The 23,678-nt window shown below is 64.4% G+C and overlaps 3 protein-coding genes across 3 annotated transcripts; 2 read left to right on the top strand and 1 right to left on the bottom strand.

Annotated features, from left to right (window-relative positions):
• The first annotated feature begins 1,955 nt into the window (after window positions 1–1,955).
• Window positions 1,956–3,358, top strand: LOC118988719 (ly6/PLAUR domain-containing protein 2-like). The gene is made up of 3 exons (XM_037048639.1): window positions 1,956–2,038; window positions 2,764–2,883; window positions 3,115–3,358. The coding sequence occupies exons 1-3, from the start codon at window positions 1,981–1,983 to the stop codon at window positions 3,306–3,308; spliced, it is 372 nt and encodes a 123-aa protein (XP_036904534.1). The 5' UTR covers window positions 1,956–1,980; the 3' UTR covers window positions 3,309–3,358.
• Window positions 3,359–3,439: 81 nt separating this feature from the next.
• Window positions 3,440–9,552, bottom strand: THEM6 (thioesterase superfamily member 6). The gene is made up of 2 exons (XM_037048638.1): window positions 8,027–9,552; window positions 3,440–6,109 (listed from the first exon to the last, which is right to left on the bottom strand). Exons 1-2 carry the CDS (start codon window positions 8,537–8,539, stop codon window positions 5,996–5,998), a joined length of 627 nt encoding a protein of 208 aa, XP_036904533.1. The 5' UTR covers window positions 8,540–9,552; the 3' UTR covers window positions 3,440–5,995.
• Window positions 9,553–13,807: 4,255 nt separating this feature from the next.
• On the top strand, window positions 13,808–19,921 carry JRK (Jrk helix-turn-helix protein). The gene is made up of 2 exons (XM_037048637.1): window positions 13,808–14,147; window positions 16,163–19,921. Exon 2 carries the CDS (start codon window positions 16,583–16,585, stop codon window positions 18,236–18,238), a length of 1,656 nt encoding a protein of 551 aa, XP_036904532.1. The 5' UTR covers window positions 13,808–14,147; window positions 16,163–16,582; the 3' UTR covers window positions 18,239–19,921.
• The last annotated feature ends 3,757 nt before the right edge of the window (window positions 19,922–23,678 follow it).

The following is a 23,678-nucleotide window of genomic DNA, read 5'->3' as shown; positions in this document are numbered from 1 at the left end:
CACCAGTCAGGGTGCTATTGTGTTAACTGTTGACTGTTAACTATACTTCATCCACCTACATCAAAGAACTGTGTGTCTCACCTTTCACCCACTCCTGCGGCCCCCCCACCTTGCTTTCTCCCACCTCCCTAATGTGTCACCAGTGGGTTTCGTGTAACCCTCGTCTCCTCCTTTGACTGTGATGTATAAGGTGGTAAAAGAACAGAAAATGTAGAAAATTAGGTGCCAAGCCACCATTCTCCACAGCATCACTCAATCCATTGAGATGTTGCTTCACGGCCATTGTGGTCAGTTTGGCTCAAATAAAATCACCAAAAATTCTCCACAGGATCAAATGTCTTTTACGTTGATGCCCAGCAGCCCTGACCCTGGTCACTCATGGAGACCTGGCCCCGGGGGCAAGCTGAACACCGAGCCCAAACCCTGTAGGAAGGTGGGATGGGGGCTCTCAGCACACAGGTAACCCCCAATCAGAGCCAGCCCAGGCCCTGGCTGGGCCACATCTCTCCCCCCCCAAATAGACCGCTGAACTTTGCAGAAAGGGTCAGCTCAGGGGCGTGCTCTGGGTGGGAAGCACAGGAGGGGCCCTGCGAGCCTGGGCTGGGCGGGGCTGAGCCGTGACAAAGGAGTGGGCCACCAGGAGGAGGGCGTGTGTGGCCGCTGTCTAATCCAGTTAGCTGGCCTGCATCCGCACCCAACTGCGGCCAGTAAGCAGAAGTGTAAAATTGGGCAGGCTGGCCGCCCCCTGGTCGCCCAGCGCCCTCAGTGACCTGACAGCAGCTGCCTGGGGCCTCCCCCCACCCCGCCCCATGGCCGCAGGGGCCAGGACCCCCCGGCTGCAGGGTCGGGGAGCCTAGGTGCCCCACCAGCGCCCACCAGGTACAGGCCCTCCCAGTCTCGGGCAAAGAGCAGATCCCAAATGAGCTGATCCCTGAGTCCCAGGGAAGCCCTGGGGGGACCCCTGGAGAGACAGAGTCCTGCAGCCTCACCGGGTGTGGTTGGGGCCCCGTCTCTGAGTGCCCCGGGTGAGTCTCCCAGCCCAGGGAGACCATGGCCTTGACCACTCTGCTTGGGCCCCCGGGTTTGCTCCAGCGTCTGTGGGGCTCAAAGTGGGGTGGGACAGGGTCCCAGGCAGGCACAGTTTGGGGACAACGTGGTGTGGGCACCCTAGGGGGGTGGGGAAGCAGTGGCCGGAGCCACGCCCAACTCCGGACTCAGATTCGCTCTCTCCTGTCGGAGGCCAAGGGCCTCCCCAGCAACTTCTGCACCTGCAGCGGCCACTGAGCCCTGCGTGAGGGGCGGCCCCATTAGAGATCAAGGCCGACAGGATTAGCGTCCCCAAGTGGACCCTGGCCCTTCCCCAGCCCTCCTGGGCCTCTATTGATCCAGCGCTTTTCCTTTGTCTCCCTAAGCCTTTGAGTGCTGGCTGTCCAGGCAGCCACCTGCCCCATCGCTGCAACCCCCCTTCAGCCACCACAAAGGGGGGGGGGTGGGCCAGCCCCTGGGGGAACTTGGACCCAGAGCCACAGGAGCAGGGATCTGCCCTGGAAGTAGAAGTGGGGACCCATGGAAGGAATCCGGGGGTGGAAAAGCCCCACATCTGCCACTCTCCCAGGCAGCCTGGGGGGTCGGCTTCCAGGCACCCGGCTGTGTAGGGTGTGGGGAGGAAGGTGAAGGGCCCTAGGGGAAGTTTCTGAGGGAATGAGCACTCCCAGACACTAAGAGGGGGGTCAAGAGAGGGGCAGGGAGGGGAGGAATAGGAAGGGGGTGGAGCAGTCCCCAGAGAGATGTGGGATGTCCAGGTGGAGGCGGGAGGGGCCCAGTGGGCAGGGTGGGGCAGGCTCTCCATAGCTATGCCACCCACGGGAAACCGGATCGCGATAATCCGCTCAGCTGAAGAGTCTGGTCACTGCACTGGGCGTCCACTACCCGTCAGGCAGGCCAAGGATGGGCACGGAGTGGCAGTGCAGGGGCTGGACCATGCGAGGGACACGGCTTGTGCTGCTGGCGCTGCTGCTGGCTTCCCGCAGTGAGCTTGGTGAGAGGCAGGGGACGGCAGGGGGGGGCCGTCGGTGGGACAGGGAGAGGAAGAAAGCGGGGAGGCCGAGGAATGTGGGGTCTAGCTGGCCCGAGGAGAAGAAAGAGTGGGAGGGGGTGGGGAAACACAGAGGGTCCTGGGGGCAGGCAGGGGGCTGTGCCCCAAGGGCCATGGCGCAGGGCCAGTGCCGCCAGGGAGTGGCTGGGGGTGGGGGTGGCAGAGGACAGGCGGAGGGAAGCAAATGCAGACATGTGCAGGGGTGAGGGCCTGAGAAAACAACTGGGGAGACACCCCAGCCCTCAGGGCCCCTCACCCGACCACTCAAGGAGCTGGGCCCGGCCAGGTGAGAGGGGAGCTGAGGCTGGCCAGAGACCCAGCAACACCGGCAGGGGGTGGGGGCCAGGGTGGAGGAGCCCAGGCCTCACTTTGTGGGTGGGCTGCTTGGGCCAGTTGGGGCCCAAAGGGCCACCAGGTACCCTGTGGAGGGTGGAGCACTGCAGCAGTGGCCTGCTGGCTGGTCCCCCCTTGTTAGGACAGGCCCTGCAGGTGTGCCCGGCCTGCCCGCCCACCCCCGACACTTTCAAAGCTGCTCTGCCTTGGGACATCCACGGTTTCGTCTGGTGGGCACCTGGGCGCTGTCGCCCCCCTCAAACCTGGGACTCTAGGACAGAGGGCTTGGGAGGGGTGGGGCCCACCTGACTCGCTCCTTGTCACCTCCCACCCAGTGGTGGCCCTGCAGTGCTACAGCTGCCCAGAGCCCACAGGGGTGTCCAGCTGTGTCACCATCGCCACCTGTAGTGTCAACGAGACCGTGTGCAAGACAACACTCTACTCCCTGGAGCTGGGTCAGTGGGTGCTGGGCGGGTGGGGCTGCCCCCAGGGGTCACCATGGCACCCTCTCCTCCACCCCATCCAGTGAGGAATTCCCGTGCTGGTCCTCTCTGTGCCCTGGTGCATAGTAGGCATTCAGCTGGTGTTGGGGGAAGGAAAGGGGCTGGGACACAGAGGGACTGGGATGGGTAGTGACCCCACAGTGGGTCCTGCGAGGCACTGAGGCCAGTGCTCCATGCCCACAGTGTACCCCTTCCTGGGGGACTCCACCGTGACCAAGTCCTGCGCCAGCAAGTGCGTGCCCTCGGATGTGGACGGCATCGGCCTGACGCGGCCTGTGTTCTGCTGTAATGCCGAGCTGTGCAACGGGGCGCCCACCCGAGAAGGCCTGGCCGGCCTGGCCCTGGCCCTCTCCACCCTCCTGAGCCTGTGGCTCTAGAGCCCCCCCAGCCCCGAGGGCCTTGAAGAAGCCTGCCCACCTGCACCAGGCTCCTGGGTCTCCTTTCTGCGTGCGCTTGGGCTGCCTGCTGGGGTGGGAGGGTCTCCACCTGCGTCTTGGGGGCCACTAGCCTGTGTCTCCCCCTGCCCAGCCTCCACAGCTGTCTCTCCCAACCCACACCACTGCCCCCACCTGCCTCCCGTGGCAGCGAGGATGGTCACTGAACCTGGGACAGGCACACAGACCAGGTGGGACTCTGCCCTCTGGGGCTGTGGAGGTCTGACTGGGAAGTGGGTCCCCATGGGCAGGGGTGGCTTCTCAGAGGTGGGGCATTGGGGCAGGGCCACGGATGGTGGGGAGACTGGGTGGGCAGAAGGGGCACACCAGGCCAGGCAGGAGGCAGTCTAGACTGGCAGAAGTGGCCTAGGACCCCTGACGGCTCCACAAAGCACCCCGTTGCCGGCCCCACCGTTGCAGTCAGGTGCCGGGTCCCCTGCATCACATAGCAGAGGGAGCAGAGAGGAGGTGGCTGGTGGGGGGAGTCCCTGAGCACCCGCCACCTGCACCCCACTCCTTAGGTGTCCAGGGAAACCCAAGTACCAGTGCGGAGGGGACCCTCAATTCACCTTGGACGTGGGCCAGCACCAAACCCTCCAGACCATCTTCCTGGTGACCTGCCCAACGGGCCCCTCGTCCCGAGTGCAGTCTGGGCCTGAGTCTGGATTGGACTTGGCACTGGAGTGCACACAGAGGCAGCTGTGCGCCCCCTCCTGGCTGCCTACTCCCATTTCCCCCTGGTGCGAATACCAATTCCCTCTGGTCTCCTTGTAACCCTCCCTCAGTCCTACACAGCCAGCCCCAGGCCACAAGGCCGGGACGCTGCTCAGATCGTTGGGGAGGTAGGCAGCCTTGGCTGCAAACTGCCACCGGCCTCCAGGGGGTGCGCCACTGCTGAATGCCTGTTGCCAATCCGTCTCCAGCTGCCTGCCCCACCCAGGTCTGCGGAGCCTGGGGAGGTGGTTGGAGCAGGGACACCGCCCACACCCCCACCACTCACCTGCTTCATGTCCTGCGGGTCCCACTTCCCGGTCCTCTGCCAGGGGCCTGCAGAGCAACCCTCCCACTCATCGTGGTCCCCAACCCCCACCAGGAGCCTGGGGGATGACCTCCCAATCCCCCTAGGACCCAAGGACCCGACCCTGGGAACACACTGGAAACCTGGCCCAGGTGTCCCCAGATGGGACTGCAAGGCCCTGGAGCTGGGGACACGAAGGCCAGCAGCTGGATGGGGGCTGGGGCAACGCCTTCCTGGCTGTAGTCCAGTGTTCTGGGCCATGGGGAAAAGCCCCGCCTCGCCAGTGGCCCCTGGGTTCACAGGAGCCCCCAGGCCTGGACAGTGAGCGCCCCACAGCAGAACACACCCCAGTGAGTGTCCTCCATGTCCCTGGGGGGGTCAGGGCTTCAGAATGAGGACACCCCCGCACGCTCCCCGTTCAGGCCCTTTAATCGTGGGATTTCTGCACATAAAACGGATAGTGCGGCTCTCCAGAGGTGGTGAGGAGGCAGGCAGGCGTGGAGGCAGGTGCCGCTGTGCTCCGGGCTCTGGCTAGCGGAGGGCTTCCTGGACAAGGCTGCAAGGAGGCCGTTCTGGGAGCAGCGGTCGCACACCCAGGGTCCTGGCCCGTGTCGCCAGCCAGCGGGGAGCTGCGGCCATGAGGTAGAACCTGGGCTGGGGCTTCCCTGCTCTGCGCCTTGGAGGCTCTCAGCCAGTTCCTGCCTCCTTCCAGGCCTCCCTGTTCCCAGGTGACAGGCGAGGTCCCAGGCTGGAGTGGGTGGCCTTGGCCAGTGTCCCAGCCCTGAGAGCAGCTGCCAGGGAGGGCCACTGGAACAAGGCCAAGAAGACCCCTTCCCAGGCCCAGAGCATCTGGAGAGGCAGCCCTCCAAAATCAGCAGCAGGACAGGATGTGAGGCAAGGGCAGCCCAGCAGGAGGGTCAGAGAGGGCAGGGCTGGACCAGGGGCACGCAGCACAGCCCTGTGGGTGTGCAGAGGAGGGCAGGGTGCCGAGGGCACTCAGGCAGAATCCCATGCCCTGCCCTGCTCTCTCCTGAGCGGCAGGTCCCGACCTGCATCTCGGTCGCCCTGCAGTTACAGGAGGCCCACTACCCCCACAGGAGCCCAGTGCCCTCTGGCCCCAGCTGCAGGCCCCAGGTCCCCCTAAGCACTCTTCAGTCAACCTCCCAGGCCTCTGACCTGTCCTACGGACCCTGCCCCACCCCTGCCTATAGCCCAAGGAAGTGCATGAGATGCGGGTGCTCAGGGCACCCGACGGTCCCTGAGCTCCAAGTAGTCTCTGGGCTTGGGCCCCTGAGAGCCCGGCTCCCCAACCACCCCCACGGCCTGCCTGCCAAGGGCCTCGGGCCTCCCACCTCATCTCCACCCAGAGGGCAGAGATGGGTCAGGGTGCCTAAGTCGCCCCATCCCATTCTCAGTGTGGGATGGTTCACAGAGGGGGTCACTAATGGAGGAGGGGCAGGGGGCGGAGCTGGGGAAAGGGGGCTAGGTGGTCACAAGGCTACTCCAGCTCAGAGAGAGAGCCCGTCCAGCCCAACCTGCACTCTGCCCCTGGCAGGCAGGGACGAGCAGACACCTGCCCTAGGCAGAGGCTGGGGGTGGGGTGGGGTGGAGGTCACTGGTCCTTGACAGCGTCGCCGAGCCCACTCTCGGCCCGGAGCTGCTGGCTGCTGGCCTCGTTGTAGGCGATCCAGTGCCGCAGGTCTTCAGGCAGCTCAGGAGGCTCCACCTGCAGCAGGGAGGGGGGCTGGGCTGCTGCTGGCTGCCATGGCAACAAGCAGTGGCGTGGCCAGGCTGCTGCCTTCGCACCTCTGCGCCTCTGTCCCCAGACGGCCCCCTCCCAGGCACCCCCATCCTTGTGGGCCTTCAGTATTTAAACTGCCCTCACCCTAGCTTTCCTTTATCAGGCCCATGTCCCCCCCAGACCCATGCCGGAGCCCCCCACGTGTCCCCAGAATTCAGAGAGCACCCTCTGAGGCCCTCTGGCTGGAGAGGGTACCAAGAGCCAGGGAGGGCAGAGGGGCCAGAGGCTTTGGAGCCAGACAGAGTGGGGGCCGGGGGTGGGGGAGGGCTTGGCCATCGTTGCGTGATGGGGTGTCAGGTGAGGTGCAAGGCCAGGCCAGGGGGGTGGTGTCAGGGATGAGGCAATAGCCCTCCAGGCAAATGCCTGCCCATCTCAGCGCACGCAGGAGGCTGGACGAAGGGGCTCGAAGATGCTGCCCCTGCCTCCCTGCAGACAGGGCAAGTCTGGGCTCCGGCTCTGCTCCAGCTTTGTTCTCTGGAGCACTCCCCGCCCAGCCCGGCTGCCCCCTGCAAGGCCACGCCAGCCTTTCAGCAGGCAGGGGCCCTGGGCACAGGGCGCAGCCTGCCCCACACTGAGCACGAGTCTCTACCTGGGGCTCCCTGGGGCTCTAGGTAGAAATCAGGCAACTCCTGCCCACCCCTTGGCCCTCCTGTCCCTGGCGGGGTGTCCGAGGTGTCCCTGCCACGCTGTGCTATCGGCCCCCTCACCAGTCACACGGACCTCACCCATCAGCCCAAGGGTCCCTGCAGCCCACCTGACTGTACCGCAGCCCCCCACCCCTGCCACCACCGTGCAAGAAAGCCGCCTCTCCTCTCCGCTCTCAGCCCGTCGATGTACAGCCTCCATGGTCACTCCCTCCCAGCCTCCTGGCACGTGAAGGGACACAGAGCATCTCTGTCTCCTTTGGTTTCGTCCCAGGCTCACCAGAAACCAAACACCTGGGAGCTGCGTGGTGGCCTGTGTGTGGCCTTGAGCAGCCCCATCCCTCTCTGAGCCTGTTCTTTCCTCTGAGGTGGGAAAGGCAGGCCTCCCCCAGATGAGGGGCTCTGTGTCCCTCCTCTTCCCAGAGAAGGCAGCATCCGTCCTGTCTGAGGGCACCCAGCAGTTAGAACAGGCTCCGGCTTGGACAGAGGCTCCGAGCCAGTTTTCAGAAAGCAGGAGCCTGCACTTGCGATCACAGCTTCGGTGGCCTTGGGTTGTCCCCAGGGCCTGGCTCAGTGCTGCCGCAGCCGCTGTGCTGGGAGGAGCAGGCCCTGGGGAGGGAGCATGTCGGCTCTATCTCCAGCTGGAAAAAGCAGAGGGGCCTACAGCTCTCCAGGGCTCAGTCTCCACCCCCCCAATGACAAATCCAGATGACAGTGACCTAGTCTGTCAGCTCTAAGCTGTGTGAAAGGGGGTCTCAGTGGCAACTTCCTCTCACTGGCACCGACCCCCCCCCCCCCCGCGCGCTCGCACACACACACTGGGTTCAGAACCAAGGACCAGAGCAGGTGGTTCCACAGTCTGAGACGCACAGAACTCAGTCTGTTGGGAGAGGGCTGTTCTGGGCTTCCCTGCTCTGGAAAAGGTGGTGAATGGGCATGGAGCCTTGAGGAGCTGGGTTAAGAAGTGGCAGGAGGGGAGCAAGCACAGATCGGTTACGAATAGTTGATTCGGGAACCCTGGGGGCCTCCAGGAACACCAGCATCCATGAAGGAGGCCCTGGGCCCAGAGGAAAGGGCTGGAACAGTATGCAGAAGGGCAGGGACATCCCAAGGGATTGGACCTTCACCAGGAGAGGGGGAAAGGCCTAGGAGCCCTCAGGACTCTGCGGGGTTGTGCATAGGGAGTCGGGTATCTCACCTTGCGCTTGCACAGGTGCTGTACAATACGCTCCGGAGAGGTGCCCAGCATGTGCTGGCGGGAGCGCAGCAGCGCGCACACGAAGCCGTCGCGCAGGCTGATGAAGCGCGCCTCCAGGTAGAAGGCGCGGTCATCCCAGCCCAGCAGGCGGGTGCGCACCTCGAAGGGCTCCAGCAAGCGCAGCGAGCGGCGGTAGCGGGCACACGAAGCAGCCAGTACAGTGCGCCCCCCGAGCGCGCGCAGCGCCTCGAGTACGCCGCAGCGGACTAGATGCACGGTACGCGCCACGTCAGCCTCCCGCAAGTAGCGCGCGTTGTTCATGTGCAGCAGCAGGTCCAAGTCCGAGGGCAGAACGCGGCCCGCATAGCGCTGCTCCGCCAGCAGGTCGCGGACGCGCGGCTGCAGCAGGCGAGCATACAGGACAGCGCACGGCAGACGCACCAGGTACCACCCGTCCAGCAGTGCGAAGTAGGCGAGCGCTAGGCCCAGCAACAGCACGAGCAGCCCCAGCATCGCGACGGAGGCGCCGGTGCTTGCCGGTGCTTGCCGGTGCGCGGTCCGCTGATGCCCGCGCCCGCCAGCCCTGGAACCGGCGAGCGCAGCACGGCCGGACCGAACCACCTCACGCAGCCGACTGAGGGGAGAACGCGCTTGCGGCCGCCAGCATTGTAGGCCTCAGCCCCGCCCTCCGCCGCGGGCTCCCCCGTGGCCTCTGTGGTCGGTTCCGACCCGCTGCTGGCGCCTTCCAGAGGCGGGCTAAGCGCTGGGCCAGCGCGGGGCGCCACAGCGGCATCTGGCGGTCGCGCTCCGCGGTGCAGGCGCCGTAGGGCCCGAGGTCGCAGCAGGGCTCTACCGCGCCAGCAGCGCAAGCGGGGAGTCTCTCCGAGCCCTCGGAGACTACGACTGGCCCAGAGATTCGACCCTTGATCCGAGTACAGTCAAAGGGCCCAGCACGCATCCAGTCCTGTCTGCCGGACTTCGCAAGAGATATGATCACAGCCAGTCTCCAGGGAGGTTAATTGGAGACTCTACTGGAAGCTGACCCTTCCTCTGCTCCCGACCATCCCGGGGCTCCCCACTTCCACATGGCGACACCCTTAAAGTGTATGCCGCGGGTTTAGAGCGCCTCACAGTCTGACCCCAATCACCTTGTCAGGCCCAGCCTGGAGCCTCATTACTCCTCCCCTCCCACATCCATCCCCACCCCCGAAGATACTGGCCATCCAGAGCTCGTTGCCAAGCACTCCCACCCTTTGTCCCTTTACAGACAGCAGCAAGTAACGTCCGGGGTGCGGGGAGGGGAGGCAGCGAATGCAAATGACTCAGCAGTGGATTCACAGGTGTCTTGCACTTGGGCCTCAGCCCAGTGGACGGTGGCACATGGTTCGTGGCCTGTCCCTTTTCTCTCCAAGCGGGGGAGGGCAAGCCCAGTGCAGCCAGGCCAGCTAGCTGGCCCCCAGGGCTCTCAAGTCAGTGTTTGCCAGTGGCCTGGCAGGGTGCTGGAGTCCTGGAGCAGGGAGGGGTGGTTCTTAAGGAGCTCCTGGGTGCTGCCGGTGGCTCTGAGAACATACCCAGCGGCTGCTGGGCTCTAGTCCACCCACACAGGGTCTGTGCTCGGGTGGCAGGGTCTTAGCCTCCATCTCAAAGGGGCAGCTTTCCTGGGCAGTGCCACCCCACAGCCCCATGCTGGCCTCCCTCCAGTGCCTCGCCCCCATTCTTGCTCCTCCAGCCCCGCCCTGTGGCTGGCTGGGGTCTCACCTGGCTGTGGGGCTGAGCCAGTGGGCAGCAGGGTGAGGAAGACAACCTTCACAGTTACAGGTGGGCAGCGGTGCAGGAGGCCTCTGGGCAGCTTTCCAAGGCTTTGCCTGGCAAGAAGGAGGCTCCATGGCCAACGTGGTCAGTTCCACGGCCAGCAGGTGCCAGAGAACCGGGCAGATTCTAACCTCCAGCTGCCAGCCAGGCTGCACCCTCCACTTCCTTTGTCCTTGTTTCCGCTTCCTGGAGGCAGGGCCGGCCTAAGCAGGGGCCACTCCCCCCATCCTCAGCGGCTCCAGGACGGGCCCAGCTCTACCAGTGGCCGCTAGCCATTCAGAGTGACCAGGGAGGGGAGACCGCTATGTTGAAACGCAGCCACCCCTTGAGTCTTGCAGTTAAGGGAGTCCCCCTCAGGCAGAGCAGTGCTGCCCTCCTAGGGTTCGCGGTGTGCGGTGGGGTGTCTGGTCTCCTCACAGACTCCAGGAGGCACGAACTGAGGTGTGGGCTGCAGAGAGAGCACCGCAGGCGGGGGCCGTGCCGGTGCTCAGGTCATCACTCACCCCGGCGCACACCGCCAGCCCACACTTCTGTGTCACCTGGGTCCAGGGTTCAAGGAGAGAAGGCGGGAGCTGCCCCAACCAGGAGGGACCCACCTGCCCCTTGGCCTCCCCACACTGCCCAGGGCAGCTGGGTGGTGCAGCCCATTCTCCCCAGAGCTCAGCCTCACAGCAACCTCCTCATGGCCCCCAACATGCCCCAGGCCTGTTTTCAGGGGTGAGTCAAGGAGGAGGGGCAAGAAGGTCAGAGATGTTGCCTCCCCCAGACCCTTTATCTGCGCAGCCCCTAACCTGGAACGCCCCCCTCACTGCCGAGGGGCGTGCATCCATCGAGCTACCTTGCTGTGAAGTGGGACTGCTGAGCATCAGTTCGCAAATGGGTGCGCCCACGCTCCAGTGGCCTTTTGACAATGCTTGGAGACATTTCCAGTTGTCCCCACTGGGGGCGCTGCTGGCTCCCAGAGATGCAGCCCAGATGCTGCTTACCATCCTGCAGTGCCCAGGACACCCATGATGGGGGGATCATGGAAGCCCAACAGGATATCCCTCCAGCCTGAGAGCCGGGTGAACGCTGCCTGCTGGCCTTGGGCCTGCTTGGGACCCACCACCCCTTCCTTCTTCCACTCTCTCCCTTGTGGCGTGGGGGTGCCCGTCCCCCCGCTGCATTTGGAAGCACATAGCTTGTCTGCTCTCACAGTGGACGAACAAGGGGCTGCAGACTGACCCTGACAGGCCCAGGGGAGGCCAGCACGGTGGGCCCTACACACTCGGAGCCCACAGGTAACCCCATGGGATGGTCCGAACACAGACCTCCCTCTCAGAGCAGATCCCGGAGGGCAGTTGGCAAAGGCCAGGGCACAGTCACTGCCTGGAGCAGGAGACCTCGGAGCCCCTCAGTTATCTGGTTCCCGGCATATTACCTCTCAGTTAGACGTTGGCTGTCCTCTCCCCACCAGTGGGGAGAAAGCTCTCAGCTCTCCACTTGAGTCTCCGTCCAATCCCAGGGCTTCCCACTTTGCTTTCACCTGCCCCCGTCATCTGTCACCCATGGATTCCACGTGACTCTAGCTCACGTCTCCTCCTTTGATTCCAACGTAGAACATCAGCTGCAAAACTGCCCTTCTCTGGAGCATTTTCTAAATCTATGAGATTTTCCTTCCTGGCAATTGTCAGTTTGGCTCAGATAAACTCAAAGGCTTCCCAGGCACCAGGCTAATGGCCGGCGGGGAGCCAGCTTCAGGCAGGAGTGTGTCCACATCTCACAAAGATGGTCTGTGGGTCCCGGTTCAGTGGGACTCATCCTGAGCCCCTCCTTCCCACCGCTCCGAGGTCACCTTCTGGGACTCCAGGCTTTCCTAGCCTCTCTCGGCCCTCCACCTGCCTGCCCAGTCCCCTGTGGCCCAAAGTAACTGGGGAGAGGGCCAGAGCAGCTCAGAGAGCTCTGGCCTCCCTGCTCCGGCTAGCAGAGGGGCCAGGCCCCGGGGTGGGGGTGGGGGGGTGGGCTCTGCGGGGAGCTCCGCCCACCCGGAGGTCCTGGCCGCTGGAGCACTGCAGTGCCCTGAGGCTGCGGCACCGCCCGCACTTGAACCACCACTGGCTCTGCCAGCTGGGTGCGGGCTGCCGGAGCTCCCTCGGCCTGAGCCCCTTCTTTGCTGTGAGAAACTCATCACCCAAAGGCCCTCCCCTAAGGGCCTAGCTGGCAAGGTGTCCCCACCCTCAGCCACCAGAACCTGGGGGAGGGGCTTGGCTGGGTCTAGCCCCGCCTCCAGGCCAAGGGCTGCAGGCAGGGACAACAGTGCCCCGCCCCAGAGGACACCGGTGGGTGCTCTTCCTTGTCCTCCTGTTTCTGACCCCTCCCCTCTCTGCCTGAGTGGACCCAGTCCTTTAGGCAAGGCCAGAAGGTCCCAGAGGGATGGGGGGGGGGTGCTGGGGGTGCCCCATGTACACCGAGCACCAGCAGACTGACTGTCACACACAGGGATGGAGCAGGCCTTCCTGGGGACACCCTCGATGTCCCAGGAGACACTGTGAGGAACAGTCCTGGGCTCCAGCCCCCTCACGTGCCCTTCTGCCACGCACGTCTACCTGTAGCATGCCTGAACCACGGCACATGGAACTGTGAGCAGCCAGGCGGGTGCTGTCCCAAGCCACTGAGTTCTGGGGTGTGTCGGCACGCAGTGACACTGGCTGACAGGGGGGCTTGAAGCACAAGCAAAGGTCAGGGACCAGGCAACTGCGAGGCAGAGCCGGGGCAGGACGGCCATTACATGGCTGTGGAGGGGCAGAGCCCAGCCCAGTTCCTGGTGGGGGGAAGGGACACAGAGGACAAGGATGACTGGGAGGTTTTGCTGCCTCCCTGTGTGGAGCCCTCCCTGTGAGGTTTGCCGACACCGAGTGGGAAGCCTGGCAGCAGGGTGAGGGCTCAGGCTTAGGAGAGATGTCTGTGGTGTCTTTTGAAAGCTCCCTGGAGGAGGGCATGAAACCTAGGGGTCAGAGTTCGTGGCAGGGGTGCTGGCAGTAGATGCCCACTGCGGAGCCCTCAGCCTTTGCTGGTGTGTACAGCCAGCAGGAGGATGGAGGGGCTGCCCAGGGAGTGGGTGCAGATGAACAGGACAGAGCCGAGGAATCAGCAGGAGAGAGCGAGGAAGGAGGACCAGGAGGTGGGGGCCAGGGGAGGAAATGAAGGAGGGAGGGATGGAAGCTGATTGGTTCCCTGCTACTGCTGCTGCTGTGACAAATGACCATGAACTTGGTGGGTTCAAAACGACAGACATTTATGGACTTGCAGTTCTGGGGACTTGCAGTCTCAGATAAGCCGAAACCAAGTTGTTGGCTGGGCTCATTCCTCTTGGAGGCTCCAGGGCAACTCTGCTCCCTGAATTTTGCATTTTCCAGCCTCCGGAGGCGCCTGCAAGCCTTGGCTCGTGGCCCCGCCCTTCACCACGAAGCCCACGCAGCACCGCTTGTCTGCCATTCCTATCTGCTTCCTCCCTCAGCTTCTGTCGTCACTGTCTTCTCTGACGTGCCCTCCGTCCTCCCTCTTATAGGACCCTGGGGTGACCTGGGGCCTTCCCCGATTATCGGGATACTGTCCCCCAGTCCAGAGCCTTAATAGTATGTGCAAAATTCCCGTTGCCTCGGTAGGTGACGCATTCACAGCTTCTGGGGATTAGAACGTGGGACAGTGGGGTGAGGGGGTGCATTACTCAGCCCACTGCAGTCCGCACTCTGGTTCCCAGGTTCCCATTTGTCCCACATGCCAAATATTCACCCCAACTCAAGGTCATCAAGATCTCAAGTCATTACAGGACCAACTCAATCTCCTCCCAGTCTCAGCAACTCAGACCTATCAAATCCCACAGGAATCACCAAAATTAGGAACGGGCGAGGCCCCTGCTAAGAAGAGGGCTGGGTAGGACGACGACGACGACGGTGGGGGCTGGAGCGGGAGACTCCCTACGGGCGGGCGGGAGCTCGGAGACTCCTGTAGGCCCCTGACCGGACTGTCAGGGTCCCGAACGCTTCGACACAGGGCGCCCCCATCACGAAAGCAGAGCCACCTCGCGCCCACGCTAGAGACAGACAAGTCGAGGCGCACCGCGCGCCCGGGGCCAAGACCGTCGGGGCCCACCCCTGGCCGCCCCGCTCTCTACATCCCGCACCCTCGCGGCCTCCCGCGATGCCACTGAGAAAAGAGAGCTCCGGGATGCCTAGAGCGTCCCGGAAGTGATGGGGAGTTGGAGGGGCGTGGCCCGGCGGCGGGCTGCGCGCCGGGACTTCCGGTGGCGGTGGCGGCTCCCGGCCGGCAGGTGAGTGGGGCCCGGCCGGGGGAACGCGCGGGTGCCCTCGGGCGGGCAGTACTGCCAGGAGCCGCACTCCGGGCCCAGGGCAGAGCTCTCCGCCACCGCCCCGCAGGGACCCGGGCCGAGCCGCCAGCTCCGAGCCTTCCCTGCAGCCCTCGGTCCGAGCCGGGCGGTGGCGCCGGGTCCGGACCCCTGGGTCCTGCCTGCCGATGCTACCAGCCGCCGAGGCACCTCCCTTCCCGGGGAGAAACCACCGCAGACTGACTTTCTGTTTTTCCTTTTTGGTTTGCCCTTGCCCCAGACCTGGCCCCGGAATAAAAACACTTTCCTCCCGCCGCGCGCGCGCGCCCTGCCCGGGACCCTCCGCCCTTGTTCCTCGGAGATGGGCCCCGGGTTTGTACACTCCAGACCCTCGAGGTCGCTTCCCAACCTCAGGCGCCCTCCCTGCAGGATGCGCACCCGCTGTTTGGGTCCCTTATCGCCCCGCGCCCCCATCCTTCTCGCCCCCAAGACCATCGCTTCCTCTATCTCCGGAAAACTTCTGGAGTGTTTCTCGCTGATAGCTCCTTCTGCCCCTACAGACCGCTGCTCCTCCCCGTAACGCCCGCGGGCTTTTAAGGACTGGCAAAGTCTACTTGTGTCTGCGGGCTTCCTCCCTCCCGCCCCAACTCTCTCCCCTTTTGTCCTCCCCCCGTTTTTTTTTCCAGTTTCCTTGGGCACCAGAGGGTAACATGTTCACAGCTGGCTGTGTCCACCCGCCTGGGCGGTGGTGCCTCCGGGGAAGCAGCGAGGCTGGGCCCTCCGTGGTTTCTCTTGCTGTGTTGTGGCGCTTTTAGGTGGAAGAAACGGCTTCAGAAGTAACATCTGAATTTCATCTTTAGAGGAGGATTTTGCCTCACGAGGCTGTCCCGTGTCGCCCCGCACACATCTGCATGTTCCCCTGAGGCACTATCCGTCTTGAGCGCATCCCTGGTGCTGAGCCTCCAGGACACCTCTTCCGGCCGCCCTGCCCTTCCTCTCGGGTCCCATGTCCTCCTGGTTTCTAAGCCGGTTTTGTATTAAACACCTCCCTAAAAGTGGATTGTGCCTTTACTTCCCTGAGCTCCCACAGGGCCACCTGGCACAGCATCACGCTGCCACCCTTGGTGGGTAGGGTGTGAGCAGCGTCCCTGTGTGCGGCACCTTCCCTCCAGTCTTGCAGACCAGAGATGGTTCGGGAGGGTGCCCGTGCATGCTTAGAGCCAGCTGCTGACCGGCCCAGATTTGTGTTTGAAGAAACTTTTCTTTTGAGCTGTGGTCCCAAAGGGCCCCATTTTCGTGCTCCACTTGTGACTTGTCCTCTGGCTGCACCAGCTGCTCAAAGTTGGAAGAAGCAGCCAAAAGGAGGGTTTGGAAGGAAGGTGGGTGGGAGCCCTGCCTGCCTTTCACTTTGGGGGTGGGGCACGGTGATGGGTGGCTGGAGGGCTGCTGAGCGGCTGATTCCCTCTGTGAGAGAGAAGGGTGTGGGACTGAGGCCAGGCCGTGGGTGGGCAGGGGACAAGACTGCTGGAGCAGGCCCCTGCTTAGAGCACCCCCGCTGGGCGGCCAGTGTCCGGGCCACAGCTCTTTGGCCCTCGGCGGCTGGAGGGTGTTGGCGTCCCAGGGCCCTGACTCCCAGGTTGCCCTGGGCCAGCAAGGATGCGTCCGGTATGCTCTGCAGCCTGCTGAGTGGTGTAGGGAGGGCCATGGGAGGTTCAGGGAATTCTTGTGATAGGATGGAATTGTCTAGCTGGAAGGGGCCATGACGGCTCAGCTGGCATGGTAGAAGCTGGAAAGAACCAGCATACCCAGCACGCCCGGGGCTGGGCAGAGAGCTGGGCAGCCCGGGCTGTGGGGTCAGTTGCTGGGCAGCTTGTGTGCCGGTCATTTCCCATCACTTGTTTAGGCTGCAGCTCCCCGGTGCGTGCAGTTATGAGGATGCGTTTACGGGCAGCCCAGGCCATGCTCTGTGACATTGTTTTTTGTCTCCCTCTGCTTTCCAGTTCCCACTCAGGATGCGTGTGAAGCAGTGCCTCCAGCCCCGGAGAGTGGCACCCTGGCTCAGACAGTGCAGCCGGCTAGCCCGAGCCAGCTCCCGGGGCCCCACCACTCCAGTCTGTGGTTGAGGGAGAAGCGGCCCCCGTCCTGCAGAGAAGACCACAGGTCTCAGCGGAGTGGAATAGTGTAGGGGCAGTATAACTCTAGAGGGTCCAGGAGCTGGCCACGTTGCCAGAGTGGAAGACAGGGGACAGCCGAGGCCAGAGGTCGCGGGCCCCGGGAGAGGCACCCAGGGGGACTAGCGGACCGGGGGGCCAAGGGGGGAGCAGGAGGAGGGGAAGGGGAGGCAGGAGGCTCCCAGCTCAGGCACGCGTCCCCTGTCCACCTGCCCGCCCACCTGTGTGGGTCAAGCTGCCTTCCTCCACATGGCCTCCAAGCAGGCTGCTGGGAGGGGCCCGGGGGCAAAACGCAAGAGGGTGGTGCTGACGCTGAAGGAGAAGATGGACATCTGCGCCCGACTGGAGAAGGGCGAGAGCAGGAAGGCGCTCATGCAGGAGTACAACGTGGGCATGTCCACGCTGTACGACATCAAGGCCCACAAGGCCCAGCTGCTGCGCTTCTTCGCCAGCTCCGCCTCCAATAAGGCCCTGGAGCGGCGGCGCACCCTGCACACGCCCAAGCTCGAGCACCTGGACCGCGTGCTGTACGAGTGGTTCCTGGGCAGGCGCGCCGAGGGTGTGCCTGTCTCGGGCCCCATGCTCATCGAGAAGGCCAAGGACTTCTATGCGCAGATGCAGCTCACTGAGCCCTGCGTGTTTTCTGGTGGCTGGCTGTGGCGCTTTAAGGCCAGACACGGCATTAAGAAGCTGGACGCGTCCAGTGAAAAGCAGGCGGCCGACCACCAAGCGGCCGAGCAGTTCTGTGGGTTCTTCCGGAGCCTGACCGTGGAGCACGGCCTGACACCGGAGCAGGTGTACAACGCTGACGAGACTGGCCTCTCCTGGCAGTGCTGGCCTGGCCCGGAGGGCGGGCCGGTGCCCAGGGGCAGGCAGAGCAGGGACAGACTGACCGTCCTCATGTGTGCCAACGCCACAGGCTCCCACAGAATCAAGCCCTTGGTGATCGGGAAATGTAGCGGCCCCCGGGCTTCCAGAAGCATCCAGCACTTGTCCGTGGCCTACCGGGCTCATGGGAACGCGTGGGCAGACAGGGCGGTCTTCTCTGACTGGTTCCATCACATCTTCGCCCCCTCGGTGAGAGAGCACTTCCAAGCCCTGGGTCTGCCTGAGGGCAGCAAAGCCGTCCTCCTGCTGGACAGCTCCCGGGCCCACCCACAGGAGCCCGAGCTGGTCTCTGAGAACATCTGCACCATCTTCCTGCCCGCTGGCGCCGCCTCCCTGCTCCAGCCCATGGACCAGGGCATCCGTCGGGGCTTCATGAGGAATTTCGTCAGCCCCCCAGCCACACCGCAGGGCTCCCACTCACGCCACGCCGTGAATGACGCCCTCTGCAGCGTGGCCTGTGCCTGGGACGCTGTGCCCGGTGCCGTTTTCAGCCGGGCCTGGAGGAAGCTGTGGCCCGCAGCTGCGCTGGCCGAAGGTTCGTCTTCCGAGGAGGAGCCTGAGTACCTTGGAGCCAGGCTGCACCACCAGACTTTTGCTCACGTCCTGGAGCTCGGGAGGGCAGCCCGGTCCCGGTCCAGCAGCAGGCTCCACGGGAGCGTGGCTGCTGAGCGGGCTGGGCCAGGGCAGGGGGCTGGAGCTGCGTGCCCAGCACAGGGCCAGCCAGAGCAGGCTGAGAAGAATGGCCAGGCCGAAGCCACCAGGGAGGGCGAGGAGGCAGCCTGGGAGCAGGCGGCCATGGCCTTCGACACGGTGCTCCGCTTTGCTGAGGGGCAGCCGTGCTTCACGGTGCAGGAGCTGGGGCAGCTGCGCGCGCTGCGCATGGTGTTCACGCGGCATCGGCAGGGGCGGTGGCAGTGTCCTGCCTTCGGGGCCCTGGTCAAGCTGGAAGCTCCCCAGGAGCACGAGGGGGCCTGTTCCACTGTGGGCTCCACCCCATCCACCGAGGGCGAGGACTGACGCCGCCCAGCAGGGTGGCTGAGTGGTGCCGCCTGGCGGGAGCCGTCGTGGGGCGTGAGTGCCGAGGTGCATGCAGCCCCCCGCATCCCAGTTGACCTGTTAACTGCCCCGTCCCGGGACGTGAGGAGAGGCTTTGGAAGAGCCACCAACTGAAAACATCCCAGAGCCTCCCTGCTGGAGCCCGGGACTGGCAGGCAGATGGTGGTCTGTGGTTGCTGGCAAACCTCACCCTGAATGAACACACGGGTGTCTCTGTCCCAGCACTCCGGCCAGCCGGTGGCAGTAGCTGCTGCCACTTGAGAGGCTAGCCAGAGCCAGCCCAAGACGCCCCCACTCCCTCCCACGGGGTTCGGGCTCCTGGTCTGGTGGCTATGCCTGTGTTAGGTGGGCCCCAAGGGCCTGTCCCCGGGGGCGGGAACCCAGTGTGTGACCTTGTCAGCAGAGTCCCTGCTTATGTTTATATAGGTCACCTGTCACCAGCCTGTGTACATGTCCCCACTCTTGGTGCGATCGCACTTAGAGGCATGAGACTTTCCTGAAAGTTCCTCCGAGTTTCCAGCACGCCCCACCCCGACCTTGGGTTCAGACCAGGATGTGGGCGGCACGCTGGCCTGGTTGAACAGCTTTGCCTAAGCTAGCGGGAGCGTGGGGCCAAACTGTCGGTGCCCAACGGAGGACCTCGGGCCCTGTGCCGTCCCCAGTGCCTCGTCTCTGCACCCGGAGCCCAGGGTCCCACGTCCCCCGGAATCCCACGTTTCACGGCCTTCACGCACAGCAGTCCTGATGGGGGCTTCAGAAATGGGTCCAAGGTTCGCACATACACCAGGGACGGGGAGACGTGCTACGCTGGCCTCTTACAGTAACTGACCTTCTGTCGGGGCCGTCCGCGCCTGGGTGAGAGCTGGGGACAGGTGGCATCCCGGCTGTTGGCGAGGCGGCTCTTCCTTCGTCTCACGGCCGAACGGCTTCTCCGTTGGTGCTGCCGGGCCTTCATCCCCTGGAGGCCGGCGGCACGGCTCGCCCTCCTGCACACGTGATGGGGTGCTTTTCTGCGTCTCTTTGAGGCTCTGCCCTGGAACTCCACCCCCTTCTTGAAGTCGTGCCGTGGCAGCTGGAGGGACCCACCATTGTCATTGTTTGTTGGCCGTCCCTCCGGGAGACCATGGTTCTGTGAGAGCCTAGGGAACACGAACGTTTCACAGCTTTCCAGACGCGGGTGGCGCAGCTGCTGGCACGAGGCTGCGTGGACGTGTGTCCTGCCCAAGTGTGTGTGTGAAGACAGGACAGGAGCCCGTGGCCTGAGTGTCCTCGCCGCCCCGGCTGTCAGTGCTTCCTTTGCACCGGGTGCCCCCGCCACCCCTCACTGCTGTGTCATCTTGTGTCACTTCCAGACTTGTGCCCCTGCCCCACTGAATCAGAGCCTGACGTGTAGTGGGAGGTTGGCAGTGGAGCCAGGCACCACTGCCCGGGCTGCCCACAGTGGCCGTCAGGAGACGGGCGGGCACTCCTGGCAAGCGCCTCTTCTCCCGCTGGACCTGGCTGGGCAGGTGGAGCTGGGGGAGGGCTGGGCAGGCGGGTCCCCCTCAGCCTGGACCCCGGGCCATGGGCATGTGTCCTGCCCTCACGAACTGCTCTCGTCCTGGCATGTTGTGGCCGATCAATAAACGCTGTGGGTGGGCCAGCTGAGCAGTGTCCGTCCTTGGGGCTGCTTCCAGGACCAGCAGCGGTATGTGGCTCCGGCTTGCACCCCCCACTGCTGCTCCTGGGGTGCTTTGGGGCAAAGGGCTCACCGCTGGAGCTCCCAGGCAGAGGGAGGTTCTCGGGGTGCAGGCTCTGGTTGGCCGGGCCCTGCAGGGCCATCCTATGAGGTGGGCGCTGGCTCCAGGAAGTGCCTCTGCCCACCTGGCCTCCCTGAGCTTCTTGCAGAGAGCACTGCAGCCTCTGAATGTCCATCCCCCCATTGCCCTGCCCACTGCTGCCCCGTGTCTCACGGGTTCAGTGGGGTTACAGCCTCAGACTGTTTTCCCAAACAGTCTTAGGTTGGGCCCACTGGACTGGATGTGACACCAAGAAGTGTGGGACTGGGTCTCCTGGTCACCCTGCCAGCCAGACAGTGGCTGCAGACCCTGGAGGGGGTCTGTGCTGGTGGGGCAGCAGGGCCACTTGTGCCCCCGGAAGAGAGCTCTTTTAGGTACCCTCCTGGGTCTGGGGGTGTCTAGGCTGGCACTGGCCAGCATGGTTAGTGCTGCCCCCTCGCACAGCCTCACAATAGCCCAGACAGTTGCCGCATGAGGGTGGACGGAGGTCAGCAGATGGGCTGCCGCAGGTTGTGTGGCCCGTGGGCGCCGCCCGGTGGCCTCCTCCCTCCCTCCCCGCTCTCTGGCTCCCTGTCCTGGGGTCTCAGCCTGAGCCTGTGGTGGGACCAGGCTGGAGCCCCTGCCGTGCTCTATCCTCCCTCTGAGTCAGTCACCGCCTGTGGGGGACGAGTTGTAGTAACAGCCAGCCTGTCGACAGCTGCTCTAATGAGGACACCGCACATCTCTCGTTTGTGGCTCTAAAACAGGCCACTGGCTCTCATCGCACCTCATCGTTTAATTAAACAGCCACTTAAAAGAGCGGGGTGGGGTGGGCCTGGCAGCACGCCAGGTCTGGGCTGTGGCCACTTGTGGAGGGTGGGGCTGGAGGCCATGGCCCCTCCCCTGCAATGGGGACAAGCTGGGCCCTGCCCCCGCTGCTGGCCCTGGGCGGGGCCTCACACTGCTCAGCCCATCCCACCCTGGGGACCAGCCTGAGCTCATTTTACCCCTGCACCCCTCCCTCACCCTGGGAGCCCCATAGAATGCTCCCACCTGTCCTGTCTGTGGGGCCCACTCACTGAGGGTCTTGCCACCAGGGGGAACTGGCAGAGCAGGGGGGTTGTGGACCCTGCTCTCCAAGGACAGAAGTTTGAGACACACCCACACCCTGTCCCCAGCTACGCTGCTGAGTCCACATGACAGCTGTCTGGACACCAAACCCAGAGAGTTCAAAGAGTTGCCTCCAACCTGCCCCTGCTGGGTGTCGCCAGGGCCCCTGCAGTCTGTGTTCACGGCTGTGTCCCGCTTGGGGACAGCTGAGGATGGAGCTGCCTGCAGGAACTGAGGTGGGGTTCCGTGCTGGTGCTGGGGATGCGTGCGTGATTGTGGTGGGGGGCTGTGGCCCTGCCCAAGGCCGATGGGGCCTCGCTGCAGGTCTGGGGCGGGGCGCTGGCTCAGAGCCCTGTCCGGAGTGAAGACAAGTTCTGGAATCAGACGGGGATGACAGTGCCAGTGTGCATGTGGTCAGTGCCACTGAGCTGTCCATGCGAGGTGGGGGCGCAGTGAATTTTATGTTATGGGCGATTTACTACACACACACACAAATTGTGAAACCCCAGGGCTGGATGGTTGGGACTTGGGGACAGGGCTGAGGATGGCAAAGCCTCTGAGGACAGTGGGGCCACTGGAGACCAGCTCCAGCAAGAGGGGCAGAAGGCTCAATGTCACCCTGGCCCGTGTGCATGCACCTCCCCACTCCCCTCCAGTGGCCCCAGCAGACCCAGCTGCCTGGGAAATTCAAGGAGGAAGGGCCAGGGGGGCAGGGTGGGGGGCAGTGAGGACTCAGCTCCGCCATGGGCCAGACTTCCCTGAGCGCCTTCTGGGGCCAGGCACTGCCAGACCCCGCCCAGGCCGTGGCCCACTCAGGCTGGTCAGACCCTGATGGAGCCGGCCCTGGCCTCTCGTGGGGGAGCCTGGCGTGCAGCCCCCAGGCTGCAGGCAGCCACCCGGGCTGGGTCTACCACAGACCCCACCCCCCTCCCCCCTTGTCCCTTCACCACATGTATTGAGGTCCCTTCCTCAGGCCCCTCCCTGGCCACCCCACTGCAGGCGTCCTGGGCTGTCTGCACCCCAGGCTAGTGGCTTATTGACTCCAGTGTGCCCATGGCCACCTGCTGGGGACAGGTGTCCCATGGCACTGAGTGATGCAGCACCGAGGGCCTCCTGGGCCCCCCTTCCCCAAGCCCCAGGCCCTGGATGGCCTGCCAGCATCAGTCCCGGCAGTGTGGGGCCTCGTTCACCCTTGGTCTGAAAAAAAAAAACCCAAATGGTCGAAACACACACATACCCACAAGGGCAAGAGGACGGTTTTAGTCACTCGGGAGAACGGAACCTGGTTGGGCCTTGGCTCCCATCGGGGGCCGTGAAGACGCTGCTGGAGGGTGGGTGGCCCCATTTCCCAAAGCCGCCGTCTCATAGACGGGTCCCCCCCGTCTGTCCCGGGGACAGGCACCTGTGGGGGGGCTGGTGTTCACTGTTCCTGGGGCAGGGGCTGCCGGGAACAGTGGGGTCCCTTCTTCAGTTCCCTCCTGGTGTGTGTTCCAAGTTCCCGGAGCCTGGAGGAGGGCAGGTGCGTCAGGGCCCGGTGCCAGCCGTGACGTGCTTCGCGTGGAGACACAAAGGCCTCTTTCCGCTGCAGAGGAGGCTAGGCAGGTACCTGGGAGGTGAGTCAGAGGCCCCCAGCGAGTGGTGAGTGACAGTAATAAGTAGTGTGACGGTGACCGCCTGGCAGTCACTTCTGTCACTCTGGGCAGCCTGTGCTAAGGGAGGGAGGGCAGGGAGTGGAGTGGGGGGCACAGCTGGGCCCACCCCCACCACCAGCGCAGCTCCCTGAGCCACGCTGTGGGGTCTGTGCCCTGCCAGGCCCTGGGACCTGACTGTGTGAATGGCATGGGGGATGGGCAGGGCCCTCAACCCACGGCCCCATCCTCTCTGATTAGCAGGAGAGCCTGTGTCCTGGGGAAGCTCACGGGTAGAGGGTGCCAGCCCTGGTGGCTGCTGTCCACAACCCTGGGGCGGCCCACCAGGGGTGCGGTGACTCCAGCCAGCTGTCCTGGTCCCCCAGAGAGACGCTGCTGGCTTAAGGCGGTCAGAGCAGCTGGGTGGGGGCCAGCTGCTGCTGCGCCTGGACGAGGTGGGGGCACGCGGCCCACACTGCCTGGGGCGGGACCGTTGTGGCCACTTCCACATTCTCCAGGAGGCTATGCCCAGGGTCTCTGCCCCCAGGGCAGCCAGGCGGGAGCAGCTTTGAGGACCAACAGGAAGACCTGGCATGGTGGGCGTCCCAGCGAGCCCGGCGTATGGGGGGCATCTCTTGAAGTCGGAGGGTGTCCTGGGTCTGGGGACCTGGAGCCACCCCAGGTGGGCAGGAGTGGCTTGGGGTCGGTGTGGTCCACAGTGCCCCTAATTGTCCCCCAGTGCCCCTCGTCCTTGGGCCCACCTGCCTGTTCTCCACAGGGGCCCCAGGCCCTTGCTGGTGCACCCACACCTGGTGACAATCTCTGTCGCAGCAGCCGCTTCTCAAGCACCCTCACGCTGGGCCTGTGCGTTCAGCCCTTGCCGCCAACTCTCAGGCTGTCACCATT

The sequence above is a fragment of the Sturnira hondurensis genome, unplaced genomic scaffold (genome assembly GCF_014824575.4).
Source record: "Sturnira hondurensis isolate 20B ecotype Veracruz unplaced genomic scaffold, ASM1482457v3 Scaffold0006413, whole genome shotgun sequence".
Lineage (NCBI taxonomy): Eukaryota > Metazoa > Chordata > Mammalia > Chiroptera > Phyllostomidae > Sturnira > Sturnira hondurensis.
Note: the sequence above shows the minus strand (reverse complement) of the source record. Positions and strands in the feature narration are given on the sequence as shown.

Coding starts and splice junctions, on each gene's coding strand:
- LOC118988719 (XM_037048639.1), top strand. CDS start 1,981: ATGCGAGGGACACGGCTTGTGCTGCTGGCGCTGCTGCTGGCTTCCCGC. Junction 2,039..2,763: donor GGCTTCCCGCAGTGAGCTTG/GTGAGAGGCAGG, acceptor CCTCCCACCCAG/TGGTGGCCCTGCAGTGCTAC. Junction 2,884..3,114: donor ACTCTACTCCCTGGAGCTGG/GTCAGTGGGTGC, acceptor CCATGCCCACAG/TGTACCCCTTCCTGGGGGAC.
- THEM6 (XM_037048638.1), bottom strand. CDS start 8,539: ATGCTGGGGCTGCTCGTGCTGTTGCTGGGCCTAGCGCTCGCCTACTTC. Junction 6,110..8,026: donor AGCACCTGTGCAAGCGCAAG/GTGAGATACCCG, acceptor TCCCTGCTGCAG/GTGGAGCCTCCTGAGCTGCC.
- JRK (XM_037048637.1), top strand. CDS start 16,583: ATGGCCTCCAAGCAGGCTGCTGGGAGGGGCCCGGGGGCAAAACGCAAG.